Source organism: Hyperolius riggenbachi, chromosome 2 (assembly GCF_040937935.1).
Source record: "Hyperolius riggenbachi isolate aHypRig1 chromosome 2, aHypRig1.pri, whole genome shotgun sequence".
NCBI lineage: Eukaryota > Metazoa > Chordata > Amphibia > Anura > Hyperoliidae > Hyperolius > Hyperolius riggenbachi.
In genome coordinates this window covers 549,214,823-549,232,889 of record NC_090647.1, presented here as the reverse complement: position 1 = coordinate 549,232,889, position 18,067 = coordinate 549,214,823, and the positions used below count along the sequence as shown (strand labels likewise).

The 18,067-nt window shown below is 45.5% G+C and overlaps 1 protein-coding gene across 1 annotated transcript in view; it reads right to left on the bottom strand.

Moving 5' to 3' along the window:
- Positions 1 to 18,067, bottom strand: part of ILDR1 (immunoglobulin like domain containing receptor 1) — an 86,167-nt gene that overhangs the window by 30,072 nt on the left and 38,028 nt on the right. The window contains exons 2-3 of the mRNA XM_068266226.1: positions 16,973 to 17,143; positions 10,743 to 10,892 (exon numbers count right to left, since the gene is read on the bottom strand). Coding sequence (XP_068122327.1) covers positions 10,743 to 10,892; positions 16,973 to 17,143 — 321 coding nt within the window. The remainder of the gene's footprint in view (positions 1 to 10,742; positions 10,893 to 16,972; positions 17,144 to 18,067) is intronic.

Sequence of the window (18,067 nt, the reverse complement as noted above, 5' to 3'; positions counted from 1 at the left end):
CTAATCTGCTCCTTGCCCTTGCGGGCACCCAATCACCCGCCTACACACTCAGATTGCCCTCAGACCCCCCCTTATCAATTCGCCAGGGCATTATTTACATCTGTCCTTCCCTGTAATAACCCACTGATCACCTGTCAATCACCTATCAATCACCCCCTGTCACTGCCACCCATCAATCACCCGCTGTCACTGCCACCCATCAATCAGCCCCTAACCTGCCCCTTGCGGGCAATCTGATCACCCACCCACACCAATAGATCGCCCGCAGATCCGACGTCCGATCACCTCCCAAGTGCAGTGTTCACATCTGTTCTCTACCCTAAACACCCACTAATTACCCATCAATCACCCCCTGTCACTGCTACCTATCAGATTAGACCCCTATCTGCCCCTAGGGCACTCAATCACCCGCCCACACCCTCAGAATGCCCTCAGACCCCAGCCCTGATCACCTCGCCAGTGCATTGCTTGCATCTATTCCCCCCTCTAATCACACCTTGAGACACCCATCAATCACCTCCTGTCACCCCCTAGCACACCTACCCATCAGATCAGGCCCCAATTTGCCCCGTGTGGGCTCCTGATCACTCGGCCAAACCCTCAGACCCCCTTCCGATCACCTCCCCAGTGCATGGATTGCATCTATTTTCCCCTCTAACCACCCCCTGAGACACCCATCAATCACCTCCTGTCACCCCCCTAGCACTCCTATCCATCAGATCAGGCCCAATACAACCTGTCATCTAAAAGGCCACCCTGCTTATGACCGGTTCCACAAAATTCGCCCCCTCATAGACCACCTGTCATCAAAATTTGCAGATGCTTATACCCCTGAACAGTCATTTTGAGACATTTGGTTTCCAGACTACTCACGGTTTTGGGCCCGTAAAATGCCAGGGCGGTATAGGAACCCCACAAGTGACCCCATTTTAGAAAAAAAGACACCCCAAGGTATTCTGTTAGGTGTATGACGAGTTCATAGAAGATTTTATTTTTTGTCAAAAGTTAGCGGAAATTGATTTTTATTGGGTTTTTTTCACAAAGTGTCATTTTTCACTAACTTGTGACAAAAAATAAAATCTTCTATGAACTCGCCATACTCCTAACGGAATACCTTGGGGTGTCTTCTTTCTAGAATGGGGTCATTTGTGGGGTTACTATACTGCCCTGGCATTTTAGGGGCCCTAAACCGCGAGGAGTAGTCTAGAAAACAAATGCCTCAAAATGACCCGTGAATAGGACGTTGGGCCCCTTAGCGCACCTAGGCTGCAAAAAAGTGTCACACATGTGGTACCGCCGTACTCAGGAAAAGTAGTATAATGTGTTTTGGGGTGTATTTTTACACATACCCATGCTGGGTGGGAGAAATTTCTATGTAAATGGTCAATTGTGTGTAAAACAAATCAAACAATTGTCATTTACAGAGATATTTCTCCCACTTAGCATGGGTATGTGTAAAAATACACCCCAAAACACATTATACTACTTCTCCTGAGTAGGGCGGTACCACATGTGTGGCACTTTTTTACACCCCAAGTACGCTAAGGGGCCCAAAGTCCAATGAGTACCTTTAGGATTTCACAGGTCATTTTGCGACATTTGGTTTCAAGACTACTCCTCACGGTTTAGGGCCCCTAAAATGCCAGGGCAGTATAGTAACCCCACAAATGACCCCATTCTAGAAAGAAGACACCCAAAGGTATTCCGTTAGGAGTATGGTGAGTTCATAGAAGATTTTATTTTTTGTCAAAAGTTAGCGGAAAATTGATTTTTATTGTTTTTTTCACAAAGTGTCATTTTCCACTAACTTGTGACAAAAAATAAAATCTTCTATGAACTCACCATACTCCTAACGGAATACCTTGGGGTGTCTTCTTTCTAGAATGGGGTCATTTGTGGGGTTACTATACTGCCCTGGCATTTTAGGGGCCCTAAACCGTGAGGAGTAGTCTTGAAACCAAATTTCGCAAAATGACCTGTGAAATCCTAAAGGTACTCATTGGACTTTGGGCCCTTTAGCGCAGTTAGGGTGCAAAAAAGTGCCACACATGTGGTATTGCCATACTCGGGAGAAGTAGTACAATGTGTTTTGGGGTGTATTTTTACACATACCCATGCTGGGTGGGAGAAATACCTCTGTAAATGACAATCTTTTGATTTTTTTACACACAATTGTCCATTTACAGAGTTATTTCTCCCACCCAGCATGGGTATGTGTAAAAATACACCCCAAAACACATTGTACTACTTCTCCCGAGTACGGCGATACCACATGTGTGGCACTTTTTTGCACCCTAACTGCGCTAAAGGGCCCAAAGTCCAATGAGTACCTTTAGGATTTCACAGGTCATTTTGCGGAATTTGATTTCCAGACTACTCCTCACGGTTTAGGGCCCCTAAAATGCCAGGGCAGTATAGGAACCCCACAAATGACCCCATTTTAGAAAGAAGACACCTCAAGGTATTCCGTTAGGAGTATGGTGAGTTCATAGAAGATTTTATTTTTTGTCACAAGTTAGTGGAAAATGACACTTTGTGAAAAAAACAATAAAAATCAATTTTCCGCTAACTTTTGACAAAAAATAAAATCTTCTATGAACTCACCATACTCCTAACGGAATACCTTGGGGTGTCTTCTTTCTAGAATGGGGTCATTTGTGGGGTTCCTATACTGCCCTGGCATTTTAGGGGCCCTAAACCGTGAGGAGTAGTCTGGAAATCAAATTCCGCAAAATGACTTGTGAAATCCTAAAGGTACTCATTGGACTTTGGGCCCTTTAGCGCAGTTAGGGTGCAAAAAAGTGCCACACATGTGGTATCGCCGTACTCGGGAGAAGTAGTACAATGTGTTTTGGGGTGTATTTTTACACATACCCATGCTGGGTGGGAGAAATAACTCTGTAAATGGACAATTGTGTGTAAAAAAAATGAAAAAATTGTCATTTACAGAGATATTTCTCCCACCCAGCATGGGTATGTGTAAAAATACACCCCAAAACACATTCTACTACTTCTCTTGAATACGGCAATACCACATGTGTGGCACTTTTTTGCAGCCTAACTGCGCTAAGGGGCCCAAAGTCCAATGAGCACCTTTAGGCTTTACAGGGGTGCTTACAAATTAGCACCCCCCAAAATGCGAGGACAGTAAACACACCCCACAAATGACCCCATTTTGGAAAGTAGACACTTCAAGGTATTCAGAGAGGGGCATGGTGAGTCCGTGGCAGATTTCATTTTTTTTTGTCGCAAGTTAGAAGAAATGGATTCTTTTTTTTTTTCTTTTTTTTGTCACAAAGTGTCATTTTCCGCTTACTTGTGACAAAAAATAATATCTTCTATGAACTCACTATGCCTCTCAGTGAATACTTTGGGATGTCTTCTTTCCAAAATGGGGTCATTTGGGGGGTATTTATACTATCCTGGAATTCTAGCCCCTCATGAAACATGACAGGGGGTCAGAAAAGTCAGAGATGCTTGAAAATGGCAAAATTCACTTTTTGCACCATAGTTTGTAAACGCTATAACTTTTACCCAAACCAATAAATATACACTGAATGGGGTTTTTTTTATCAAAAACATGTTTGTCCACATTTTTCGCGCTGCATGTATACAGAAATTTTACTTTATTTGAAAATTGTCAGCACAGAAAGTTAAAAAAATCATTTTTTTGCCAAAATTCATGTCTTTTTTGATGAATATAATAAAAAGTAAAAATCGCAGGAGCAATCAAATAGCACCAAAAGAAAGCTTTATTAGTGACAAGAAAAGGAGCCAAAATTCATTTAGGTGGTAGGTTGTATGAGCGAGCAATAAACCATGAAAGCTGCAGTGGTCTGAATGGAAAAAAAGTGGCCGGTCCTTAAGGGGTAGAAAGACTGTGGTCCTCAAGTGGTTAAGCAGTGGAGGTAAAGAAAGGGGCGTGGCATATGTGCAGCATGGGAATAGAGGAAAATGAGGAAGTTTGCACAGATTACAGAGGCAGAGACTGCAGGGAAGCTCTGCTGAGTGTTGCCACATTTCTCCCAAACACTGTAACTGAATGCAGGAAGTGACATCACTGATCACAAGACCCTACAGGAGAGGCACTGGTAGTGCTCATAGTGTGTCCTGGCTTTCCAGAGCCCACATATTGTGCCTCCTGTTCCCAGTGACCCCCATAGTGTTCCCTAAAGGGAACCTGAACCAAGTAAAATTATTTACAACACACACATGATGCACCTGCAGATACATATTACATACTTACCACATCTGGAGGGGGCCTAGGGAAGGAGGCGGCTGGCAGTGCTCAACACTAACCCCTCTCCCCCTACCATCTAATGACTAACACTATCCCCCACCTCTAAGTGCCTAAATTGAACCTCATAACCCTGGCGCCCCAAAAAAACGCTGATCGGCTACTACGTGCATTGGGTGCCCAACTCAACGCTTGTGTACCCAATTACACTTAGAGGGGCACTATAGCGAAAATTTTTAAATAACGTATATTCCGGCGTATAAGACGACTGGGCGTATAAGACGACCCCCCAACTTTTCCAGTTAAAATATAGAGTTTGGGATATACTCACCGTATAAGACTACCCCTCTTCCAACGCACACCAAATAAAAATAAAAAAATCATGTACTGGCGCTGTGTATGAACAGATACTGGTGCTGTACTGTACTGTATGTGTTACCCAGTATATAACAATATATAGTCAATTGACTTGTTGCATTGGTCAACTCTCCTTAAGTAGACTGGTCAGCTCTCCTTGTCTACCTATTTATCAGAGCGGTATGGAAGAATAGATTGCGCTCCCTCAGCAGGGAGATCTGAGAGGCGGTAACAGGATAGGGCATATCACCCGGCATCAATGACACCCGGCATATAGGACGACCCCCAACTTTCCAGAAGATTTTCAAGGGTTAAAAAGTAGTCTTATACGCAGGAATATACAGTATGTGCAAACCTAGACAAATAAGAAGTACATTTTTTCCAGAGTAAAATGAGCCATAAATTATTTTTCTCCTATGTTGCTGTCACTTACAGTAGGTAGTAGAAATCTGACAGAAGTGACAGGTTTTGGACTAGTCCGTCTCTGCATGGGGGGTTCTCAGCAAGGCTTTTATGCTTTATAAAGATATTCCCTAAAAAACATTTATACAATGATGCTGGCCAGCTTTCCTGCTCCCTATACAGTGGTTTGGCAGTTGGACAGAGCAACTGCCATTCACTAAGTGCTTTTGAAAATAAATAAATCCCTGAGAATCCCCTATAAAGAGATGGACTAGTCCAAAACCTGTCACTTCTGTCAGATTTCTACTACCTACTGTAAGTGACAGCAACATAGGAGAAAAGTAATTTATGGCTCATTTTACTCTGGAAGAAACACAATTCTTATTTGTATATTTTTACATGTATTTTTAATTTTAAAATTTTTAGCCATAGTGCCCCTTTAAATAACAGATGTCTATTGGACGCCTACCAGATCCCTGCGCCCAAATGACCAGATCCACAGAAAAGCAATGATACACAATACTGTAGTTCTGCAAACATATCCAGGGGTTCTTGACAGTGATGTTACCCGCCACAGGGGGTACTCCGCAGACAACATCTGTCAAAAAACGGGGCACACGCTATAATGGCATTAAATCAGACCTGAACTCAGAACCTCCTCTCTGCTCCAAAAGATAAGCAGCAGCATAATAACCTTTAAAGAAAAACATTTCTTTGCTACAGCTGATACAAATCCTACATTCAACCTGCAGTGTGTCTACTTCCTGCTTTCATGGAAGCAGACATAGTGTTAACATCCTGTGCTTTCAAATAAGCTTATCTGCTGTGGCAGCCAGCTGACACAGCTGAGGGATCAGATTACAGCTTGTGAGTAGTCACAGATGATGGGGAATTAGACAGGCTAAACTCTCTAAATACATACAAGGTGCATTTCTCTACATTTTCCTTCTGTTCTATGCAAGAGTTCAGGTCCACTTTAAGAGACACTGCTATGATGAATAGCAGACAGCTGTGTCAGGCAGCACTGAGGACAGGAAGTTCTCGGCAGGTAAGGCGGGATGGAAAGGTCAGTGGCAGACGGGGTGCTGCGTTCTCCGCCATCAGAAAGGTCAGGCAATGTTATTTCCACGCTGCTGCGTCTGTGAAAATGCCGCAATATTCGTCTCTGTGCTAGAGAAATGCTGCGTCCTCAGGGACTCCGCCTCCCTACAAATACGGACCCTTTCATAGTCAGCGACGGCTTCATACCGATCACAGGAAGTCATACTGAAACTGCCCATCCCTGGTCTTCTGAAGCCACAAGACTGTGTTCTGATTTCATACTGGAGATTTTATTGCTTTCTGCATCCCCCTCAATATTTCTATTCCTGGAAGATCAGGGGAACTGTCACCGGACTGGGAAGTAAATGGGAATCACAATTCTAATTCATTCTCAAATTGTTTTAATCCTCCAAAAGTTATCAGAAACTAAATTTCTAAATTGTGTGCAGACTCTGCTTGGAGTCAGAAATCTTAATAAAGCAAGATAATAAAAAAAGGAGGCCCCCGAAACTGATGGTCAATGGTATTACACAATAACCACTGACCGGGCAGGTTCTAAGTTTTTCGCTGCCTGAAGAAAACATGGTAAGGGGGTTACCCCTCCCTCCTATGCTCTCCCCCAGGCAAGAGCAAAGACCTTGTGATTTCAGTGCATGTGTTATGAAGTGGGGTGAAAATCCTGTACCTGTACGCGACATATAAAGTGTGGCAATTGTTCCATATATGAAATGCGGCAATCATCCCACATATGATGGTCATGTGGCAATCATTCCAGATAGAAAATGCAGCCATCACCCCAAAATGTTAAATGCAGCTAATTAATACCCCACATATGAAGTGCTGCAAACTCCCCACATATGAAATACAACGATTTACCTACATATAAAATGTGGCAATCACGCCAAAAAAGAAATGCAGTTATCACCCTAATAATGCAGCAATTAACCTACATAGAAAATGTAGCAATTAATCATAGAGGTGAATGAGGTATATGAGACTAAAAACGCATGGAAAAATGTGTCCCTTTCCAAAATCCAGGCAAAACTGTAAATTACACAGCACAAATGACTTTAGCAAAACAATCTGCAATCACCCTGAATACAACCGACTAAACTTACGTAATTTTTCTACAAAATGCCCAAAATGTATTTCGCCTGCGCTGAGAACAAGCCCTTCTGACCGCGAAAAAAGAAAATCCGGTCTCGGCTGTGAAAACGGCTTAAAACGCAGCCTGGAAGAAAGCGACGGCGTTTCCCCCGGCGTGACTAATCCCGCTTTAACCATTCCGTGAAGCGTGGACGCTTTCTGCCGGGGTTACCCTGCCTGCTATGCATCCAGCCATACAATCCGCTTACACTGGAACTGGCTGCTGAGATCTCAGAGTATAAAGTGCAACGTGCTGTGACTGGCGGATACCGCGGATAGCCCACCAATACCCACCCTGGATAAAAAGCTTTGGGTCGGCACCTCCGCCAGCTCTCCGCTATATATATTTATATATTTTTCAGCATTTTTTTCTAAATAAGCTCTTCTCTGGGATTGGATCGCTCCCCACACACAGCAATGAGCAACCACTACACTTGCCAGTTCACCAGTTGTCCTTCGTGGCACAGCGAAGATATTGCCAGATCGGCGACAGGTTGTAAGCACAGCAATAGTAGCATCCGATTTGGGGATGACTGCCGCAGTCTCTCCTGCCCCACAGACACTCCTCCTCCCATGTCTTCTCTCCATGCTGCCTCGCTCCTTCCTGTGTCTTCTCTCCATGCTGCCTCGCTCCTTCCTGTGTCTTCTCTCCATGCTGCCTCGCTCCTTCCTGTGTCTTCTCTCCATGCTGCCTCGCTCCTTCCTGTGTCTTCTCTCCATGCTGCCTCGCTCCTTCCTGTGTCTTCTCTCCATGCTGCCTCGCTCCTTCCTGTGTCTTCTCTCCATGCTGCCTCGCTCCTTCCTGTGTCCTCTCTCCATGCTGCCTCGCTCCATCCTGTGTCCTCTCTCCGTGCTGCCTCGCTCCTTCCTGTGTCTTCTCTCCGTGCTGCCTCGCTCCTTCCTGTGTCTTCTCCCCGTGCTGCCTCGCTCCTTCCTGTGTCTTCTCTCCATGCTGCCTCGCTCCTTCCTGTGTCTTCTCTCCGTGCTGCCTCGCTCCTTCCTGTGTCTTCTCTCCGTGCTGCCTCGCTCCTTCCTGTGTCTTCTCTCCGTGCTGCCTCGCTCCTTCCTGTGTCTTCTCTCCGTGCTGCCTCGCTCCTTCCTGTGTCTTCTCTCCGTGCTGCCTCGCTCCTTCCTGTGTCTTCTCTCCATGCTGTCTCACTCCTTCTTGTGTCTTCTCTCCGTGCTGCCTCGCTCCTTCCTGTGTCTTCTCTCCGTGCTGCCTCGCTCCTTCCTGTGTCTTCTCTCCATGTTGCCTCACTCCTTCCTGTGTCTTCTCTCTATGCTGCCTCGCTCCTTCCTGTGTCTTCTCTCCATGCTGCCTCACTCCTTCCTGTGTCCTCTCTCCATGCTGCCTCGCTCCTTCCTGTGTCCTCGCTCCATGCTGCCTCACTCCTTCCTGTGTCTTCTCTCCCAGAGTGCCTGTGTCATGTGACAAACACTAGAGGCCTGGCAGCACCTCTAGCTCTTGTCACATGACACAGGAGTCAGGAAAATACAACATTCAGTATTTTAAATTTTTGTGTGCTAATTCATCAATATTTGCACAGGTGCTGTAGAAGTTCTGTAATTTCCCAAAGCCCATTGTCGGTAACAGCAGAAGAGTGTGAGTTGTCTGTGTTACAAGCTGTTCTCCGTGCAGAGACAGCATTACACTATAAGAGGCATCCCCACACCCGTTTAGATGTACATGCTAGATTTAGAGCAAAGAGAGGCAATAAATCTGTCTATTAGTCTCCATTACTCTCTTAACATTTGCAACAGCTTAACAATTGCAACAGCTTAGATCAGTGATCTGCAAACTTGGCTCACCAGCTGTTAAGGAACTACATGTCCCACAATGCATTTGCCTTTATGAATCATGACTGTGGCAGTCAGACTCCTGCAATGCACTGTGGGACATGTAGTTCTTTAACAGCTGGAGAGCCAAGTTTGCAGATCACTGGCTTAGATGAACTTCCAGGAGACATTACACATGCCCTGCTTAGGTGATTTCCCCACTAGCTCCTCCGCATCTTCAAACAGGAACGGAAGAGATTAAACTGCCAAAGGGAGGTAGGGGAAACATCTTTTGTTCCGATCTCTCTGCTCGCTGCCAGGGGGGTAAGAAAGCTGGACCCGCCAGAGAAGGCTTTGAGACCAATCAAAATGCATCATCGGGACTTGCAGAAGACACAGAGCTGTTTCTATTGGCTTCTGCTCCTGTCAATCATAATTGTCTTTGTTTCTGTGAGTTTTGTGAGTCCCGCACTGATTCCAACATAGGAGAACTGCCGGTAATTATAGAGGGCTTTACCGCATGCTGTAACCTTGATGAATTGACATTTACTGATATTTGTCGGTAATTTAAGCTATTCATGCAGTAACAGTTTTTACGAATTGACACTTTCCTAAGTGCTCCGAAAAATCGTCCGTTTTCAGCATTACCGAATGTAGTAACGCTTGATGAATTGACGCCAAAGAGGAGCGCTGCAGCATGGAGAGAAGTCACAGGAGGAGGCATGTCTGTGGGGCAGGAGAGAGTTCTTTCCGCTGACAATACCCGGGGGAGTACATTACATGGGGGAGACCTGGAGGCCCAACAGGCAGTGTAAAGTCCTGACCTGCGTAAAGTGTGTGGGCTGCTAACAGAACCCTCTCTGGTCAGATTGGATCAGAGAGGGATCTATGTGATGGTCGATCTCGTGGCCTTCTATTAGTGTATGACCACCTCAAAGAACCACTAACACGAAAAAAATTGTAAAACTTAAAACACATACATTTAAAGTGTACATTTTACCTATCTTGCAGTCACCTATGGTAGGAAGTAGAAAGTTGACACATCTGACAGGTTTTGGACCAGTCCATCTCCTCATGGAGGATTCTCAGTATTACCTTTGTTCTTTACAAAAGCACTCCCTGGAAAGGCTCTACACAGAAATGTCAGCCAGCTTCCCTACACATTTGCGTACCATTTTGACAGTTGAACCGAGCAACTGCCATTCAGTAAGTGCTTTTGTAAAATAAAATAAATAACTGATAACCCCCCATGAGGAGATGGACTAGATCAAAACATGTCAGATTTTCACTACCTACTGTAAGTGAGAGCAACATTGAGAAAAAAAAATCAATTATAGTGCATTTTACTCTAGGAAAAGTGTACATTTATATGTATGTAATTTACAATTTTTCCGGATAGTGGTCCTTTAAACCATTAGCAGCTTCAATAGTTATCTCGCGTGAGATAAGTGCACTGCTTTTGCCTGGCAGAACTTCTTGTGCTGTAAATTCTTGGAATGCTTTGATGTCTCTCTGCTAGCAGAAGATATAGAAACTGAAAGCAGAAGTCCTCAGTTATTGTCTCACACTGCCCCCTAGTGACAAGTGGCCATAAATACACATTGCAGCAGTACTAATTAGAAGCAAGCAAATGTAACAAATAAGATGTGGAAAAAAAGTGCTAAAATCAATTGGCCTGGAGCACTTGCAAGCTTCTAAATAAATTGGCATCTGAAAGGTTAATAGTGCTGGCTTATTTTACTCGTGATCAGTTTTCATGCTACGGCCGCATTTCTTGGCTTACTGTTCTGAATGGTGATCTTCCTCTGCCGGTAATCCATGCCCAGCACCGGCTCGTTCTGCCCGCGTTTCTGGATGACGATCCGCACTTCCCGCTGGCTGTCGCTGCAGTCATTGGCCGGGTCTTGCATCATCGTTAGACCAGCCTGGTACGCTGCAAATGGGAATGAGGAATATAAAAGGATCCATGGTTAATAAATACAACATGTATGCTTCAGGTGCATAAAACAATAGATCCAAGGGGTGCAGCCGCAGGGGGGCCCAGAAGCCACAGGGGGGCACCGTCCTGAGCCACTGACAACTAAGGGTGAGGAGAGAAAAAAACGTTCTGCTCTCTGCACAATTGTTCTAATGACTGCATCTTCTCAGCCACTGATAATGAATCATTCAAAGTTTTGTGGACTGTCCCAATTCAGTGTGCAGGGGGATGGGGTCCCATCCGAAGTTTTACAGGGGGGCCCAGTGATTTGTAGTTAGGCCCCTGCTCATTGTATATAGATCAGTTCCGAAACCTGCTTTATAGAGGAGAGAAAGCAAAACCCTACAGTACAGAATCGTAAGACAAGAGGCTGCAGTGCCAAAACTAGTACAAGGAGAAAAATTAGATTGGGCTAAGATGTAAGGTGGTCGTACATCACTCAGTGCATACCCAGATCAACAACTAGATGCCACGTTTCCCCGAAAATAAGACACGGGCCCAGATGCAATTCACTTTTTCAGCTGAGTTTTCGCCTAGGTGATATTTTTAAACTTGTCAATAAAATGCCTTTTAAGCCACCAGGAAGCAAGAAAATACTCTAAATAATTTCGATAGTACTTTTTCATAAACTTTTTGTGAGGATGATGCAGCAGCCACACCCACACAGCCTAAAAACACTCATTTAAACTATCTGCTTTGGATCATGCAATCAAAATTTCAGGATAGGACTTTTTAAAGAAGCCTCATTTCACCCTAAAAAAAGGTAACGTTGGATCATTGTGATTATTAAGCTATTAGAGGGTATTTTTGTGCTCTGCGCCTGGAGAGGGGATTTTAATAAAAGCCAATTTATTGTGAATTTAAAAGGCCTTTTAGTGCTGCAGATAGCAGAGCTGAGCACAGCAGCCTTAAAGAATAAACCGTGAAGTCGATAAATAGGAACGCTTAGTGATGCGGCTGGACTCCGCAGGATGCCCCCTCCAGTATCTATTCCTCCTAATGCCTTCACGCTTCAATGCCATTTCCAGACAGCAAATTTAAAAAGCCAATATTATTTCAGGAAGCTGGAAAAAAAAGGCAGCGGCCTCGATCTACGGAGGGCTGCAGATTGTCACAGATCTCAGGATGCCACCAAGACACTGGCCTGGCTTTATTGGCACTAGTCTAATAGGTTGTGTGCGGTCACAACATGAACCATATTACACAGACCGCAGTAAGGCTAAATTTTCAAACGCCCTGTAATGCGATCACAATTTTCCCACCCCCTGCAGTTTCACCCCCCATGGACATCTAAGTCACTGTCAACGGTACAATCAACCGCCTTACCACACAAGCACGCTGCCTGGGTGTCACCCTGGACTCGGCCCTCTCCTTCACCACCCACATCCAAACCATTGCTAGGGCCTGCTAACTATTAAGGCAACATCTTCAAGATCTTCCCCTTCCTGACTCTGGCCAAATTCCTCATCCATGTCCTCATCATCTGCCGTCTGGACTACTGCAACATCCTCCTGTCACACCTCTCTCTGAACCGCATCAACCGCCCTACAATTCATCATGAATGCAACAGCCAGACCAATCTAGTCTTCCACTGCTCTGTCTCCACGACTCCCCTATGCAAATCCCTTCACTGGCTCCAGATGCGCTTCAGAAACTGCTTCAAGATCCTATGCTTGGCCTACAAACCTATACACAAGTTCTGCCCGATCCACATCTCTGACCTGGTCGGCAGATACATAGCTGGCTGCTCACTTCGCTCTTCCAACAACCTCCTCCTAACCGCTCCACTCATCTGACACTCCCATGCTCGACTACAGGACTTAACTAGCGCTACCCCCATCCTTTGGAACTCTCTTCTACGGCTCATCAGACTTGCCTCCTCCTTCAGCACCTTCAAACAAGACCTCAAAACGCACCTCTTCAAGGAGGCCTACCCCACCTCTCGATGCAGCTCCTCTCGTGTCACTACCCCTCCTTCTAGATTGTAAGCCTTTGGCAGGGCCCACTCTCCTTGTGTATCATACTTGATTGTGCTCTCTACCCACAGTATAGCGTGGACTTGTATTATTGGGGCTACTAATCCAGTGTATGATCTTATTGCTTAATATCTGTATTATTGTACATATTGTTGTATATGAAAGATGCCATATTTATTTCCTTTTAAGAAATACCAGTTGCCTGGCAGTTCTGCCGATTCTCTGCCTCTAATCCTTTTAGCCATAGCCCCTGAACAAGCATACTGCAGATCAGGTGTTTCTGACATTATTGTCAGATCAGACAAGATTATCTGCATGCTTGTTTCTGGTGTTACTCGGACACTACTGCAGCCAAATAGATCAGCAGAGCTGCCAGGCAACTGGTATTGTTTAAAAGGAAATAAATAAGGTAGCCTCCATATCACGCTCACCACGAGTCCACTTTAACATTAAAAAGTAGCCCCTGTTTTGTACCGGAAACAATACAGATTTTTTTTTTCAAACATTTAAAACCAAAATAAGAATTTAGGATTCCAGGAAAGTCCTATTTAGAATTAGGACTATAGATACATGTGCTTATCTCAGCAGTTATTATTAGATACATCGCTTTGAGCTTACTTAACTGCTCAGCTGAAAAACAAAATTGATCAAGGAAAATTATAATAGCAATCAGGGTGTTCAGTGAACATAAACAGTATAAAATGTAGCTAGCAAAACAAATTGTTATATGCAAAAAAAACAACAACAATTTTAACCAGAACCTGAGGTGAGAGACATACGGAGGCCAACACATGTATTTCCTTTTAAATAGTACACATTGGCCTCAATTCACTAAGATCATGCTGTAGATAATAAGGCAAGAGAAAACTTACCTCCACACAGTGATGGAGTTATTTTACCTCTTCATTCCTTAAGTTACCTCCTCTGTAGTTAATTTACCTCCTCTGTAGTTATTTTCACACGCAGTTAATTAACAGCCTGTCTTTAACTCTGGAGTTATTTTAAGGATTGGAGAGTTAACTTAAAGACAGAAGAGTTAACTTTAGGCTTGCCTGAGGTAAAATGTTTCCTGAATACTACGGCCTCAATTCACTAAGATCATGCTGGAGACAATAAGGCAAGAGAAAACTTACCTCCACACAGTGAGAGAGTTATCTTATCTCTTCATTCCTTAAGTTACCTCCTCTGTAGTTAATTTACAACCTCTGTAGTTAATTTACCTCCTTTGTAGTTAATTTACCTCCTCTGTAGTTATTTTCACATGCAGTTAATTAACAGCCTGTCTTTAAGTCTGGAGTAATTTTAAGGATTGGAGAGTTAACTTAAAGACAGAAGAGTTAACTTTAGGCTTGCCTGAGGTAAAAGGTTTCCTGAATACTGCATGCCTTATCACCATGGTAACAACTCTAGAAGAGTTATTAAAGACAGGAGATAAGCTTAGTGAATTGAGGCCATTGCCTGGCTGTCCTGCTGATTCTCTGCCTCTACTACTTTTAGCCATAGACCCTGAACAAGCATGCAGCATATCAGATGTCTATGACAAATCTGACAGGATTAGCCACATGCTGGTTTCAGGTGTGTGATCCAGACACTATTGATGCATGAAAGATCAGAAGGGCTGCCAGGCAACTGGTATTGATTAACCCCCTTGGCACTATGATTCTTTTGGGATTTTAGGGTCTAAAAGCGTTGCAATTTTTTTGCATGCTTTTTTTGCATGCTTTTAGATATTAAAACCTGGGAAAAATCACGCTGCCAGGGAGTTCTGCAGCAGCCCAGCACTCACTTACCTTCCTGGGCTTCAGCGCTGCAGTTTTCCCTCCGTCCTCCGGGTGGCGCTGTAACCTTATAGTGAGATTGCCAGCTGTCATCAGACAGTGATCTCACCAGAGGGATGCAGAGCCTCGGAGAAGAGGAAGAAGAATGGCGGCCGACGTCAGGATCCACCGGGAGGTGAAAGGCCCGCTGCGCGCATTGCTCTGCATAGACCTCCCGGCAGCTACCACGAGTTCCGGGGATACCGCTCCTGGCTTGTTTTTTGGGTGGGGGTATAGGGGGGATGTGGCTGTTTTTACACTTTTTTATACAATTAAAAGGAGATTATAGCAATTGAGTGGCGGTCCATGAGTGTTGTTTTGGTCGTAATGTTATGTTGGTCCAGCCTTCCCTCACTAGTGTGGGGTTTGCTAATTTAGGATAATGATCTGTGCACCGGAGAGATTATAAATTGTTTTTTCCACCCCCAACTGAACTCGTGATTACTTCTAAGGAGGTTAAAAGGAAATAAATATGGCAGCCTTCATATGTCTCAAACCTCTGGATACTTTAAAGAGAACCCGAGGTGGGTTTTAAGAATGCTGTTAGGACACAGAGGCTGGTTCTGCATACATTGACCAGCCTCTGTTACTATACTGTGCACCCTCAGGCCCCCCCCCTGCGCTCTGCTGTCCCCCAGAAAAAAAACTGCCGCACTAGCAACATGCAGCTTGTCACTAGCTCCTCTATATCGCCGCTCCCTGCCCGAGTCCCTTCCCTCCCCACCTCTGTAAGCTAATTGGAGGGAAGGGAAACGGGCGGAGAGTAGCGATATGCAGGAGGCGGAGGAGCGGCGGTGACTAGCAGCACAAAGGTAAACAGCTGGCTAGCGACACGCTGCATGTCACTAGCACAGCGTTTTTTTTCTGGGGGACAGCAGAGCGTGGGGGGGGGGGGGGGGGGACAGATAGTAACAGAGGCTGGTCATTGTATGCAGCCTCTGTGTCCTTATAGCATTCTTAAAACCCACCTCGGGATCACTTTAAAAGGACAAGCAAGGTGATGAAATCAATCTATGTTTACTTACCTGGGGCTTTTTCCATTCATCCTGCCCCTATAAGTCACGTCTGTCCCTCGCCCCAGCTTCTGTCTCCTCCCGGGTCCCGCTGGCAGCATCTGAAGTATGTCGTCATCTTTTGCGCGCTGCGACCGGAAGCATACTGCACCTGTACAGTAGTTCTGTGCAGACGCAATATGCTACCAGTGACGTGGGCGCTCCCCAGTGCATGCGCAGGAGACGCCGTACCATCAGGGGTCGGCAATCCTTCAGAGGCGGACAGCAGGACTCCGGAGATGACCGGAGCTGCAGTGAGGGACACACGTGACTTCTAGGGGCTGGAAGAAGCCCCAGGTAAGTAATAGATTTATTTTGTGGGATGGTTTGTCCTTTAAAGAGCACCGGAGGTGGATTTTACTAAAGATAATAGGCCATAGAGGCATGTTCTCTGCACCATGACATGCCTGTGTCCTATTGCCACTGCCAGTCCCCCCGGGCTCTGCTGTTCCCCCCCTGAAAATAGCGCCAGGCTAGCGACAATCTGCTTGGCAGTTGTCAATCACTTCACCTCCTCCTCCCCCCACATTGTCTCCCCGCCTCCTCCATTGCATTGCCTTCCCGCCTCTATAAGCTTCCTCCAATCGGAAGCTAAGCCACAAACCAGGAAGCACTTCTGGGTCGCGGCTTAGCTTCCCATTGGAGAGAGCTTTCAGAGGCGGGGAGGCAATGCAATGGAGGGGGGGGGGGGGGCGGAGGTGAAGAGATTGACAAATGCCAAGTAAACAAGCAGGCAAGCAGGCTAGCCTGGCCCTATTTTTTTGGGGGGGGGGGTTGGGGGGGGGGGTCGGGGGTCAGCTGAGCCTGGGGGGGAGGGGACAAGCTGGCAGAGCACCAGAAGGACACAGAGGCACGTCATTGTACAGAGAACATGCCTCTGTGTCCTATTATCTGTCGTAAAAACCACCTTGGGATCTCTTGAAGAAGGATTGCTTTTCTCCTTAGTGCAGTGCTCTGCAAACTTGCCTCTCCAGCTGATAAGGAACTACAAGTCCCACAGTGCATTTGCCTTTTTGAACCATCGTTGTGGCTATCAGACTCCCGCAATGCATTGTGGGACTTGTAGTTCCGTAACAGCTGGAGGGCCAAGTTTGCAGACCACTGCCTTAGGTAGAATGGACACATGCCCTAAGCAGCAGCGACACAACGTATATGGTGGTGGTGAAGATGTTTAGCACAGCAGTACGTACTGGAAGAGTAGTAATCAAAGATGGGGTCCTTGCAGAAGGATTTGAAGCGCCACGTGACGGCCACGTCCTGGATCTGGGCCGAGGTGCTGTAGTCGCATTTCAGGATGATGGATGAGAAGAGCATGGTGTATCGCTGTGTGTCCTGCACCGTCACCTGCACAGCCCAACATCCTGAGCATAGAAAGAGAGAGAAAAGACATCATCAAGACTATGATCATATAGAACACCAGAATAAAAGTGTCAGCATCGTCCTGTCAGTAATGCTGGGGGCACTTCCTGTGCTTACATGCAGAGCAGTGGCAACAGAGCGTGATTTCATCTCCCAGAGGCGGTACAGGTCCTCTTCAGTCCTTTCTTCAGCATAGCAGCGCCATGCAGGCTACCACCATGCGGCTCCTGATGCCAGTCACATGACATGCAGGGACAGGAGCCGCAAGGTGATAGGCTGCACTGAGCACAGCTGCACCGAAGAGAGAGGTGAAGAGGACCTGTCCTGCTGCCGGAAGCAGGTAAAGTATCATGCTCTGCTACAAAGGATTTCAGATAAAACGACTGAATACCAAGATGCCTGTTATAGCATTGGGCAGCTCCTGTGCTGAAACAAAGAACTAATCACGTTTTATGTCCCCGCCATGTTAACAGGAGGATTTTACTGAGCTTTCCACATACGAAGCAGCGATGAGAAACTTATATATTCTGACACTAATCTCTTTTGGATACAGAGAACGTCAGGCTGGAAGTTCTGTTCATTAACTTGCAGAGATAATTAAAGCCTTAGCTCATCTGAAGCAACTACTTACCTCGCCGTCAGTTCCTCTCAGAAGCTCACCATTTTCTTCCCAACAATTCCTTCCGGTTCTGACAAGAATTTGTCAGAACTGAAGTGTATAAGTTGTTGTCAGTTATATATCAGTTGCTGTCAGTTATAACTAAAAGCAAGGTAATGGCCATGTTTCCCTATGGCTCATGTGGGCGATATTACAGTTTAACAGTGTGCTGACCTGGAAGAAGTTATGGGGTAATGTCCATTTTCCAAATAGAAGATGGAGAATTCCATTAATCACAGTGGGTGAACAGGAGGAGGGAGAGGAAAAA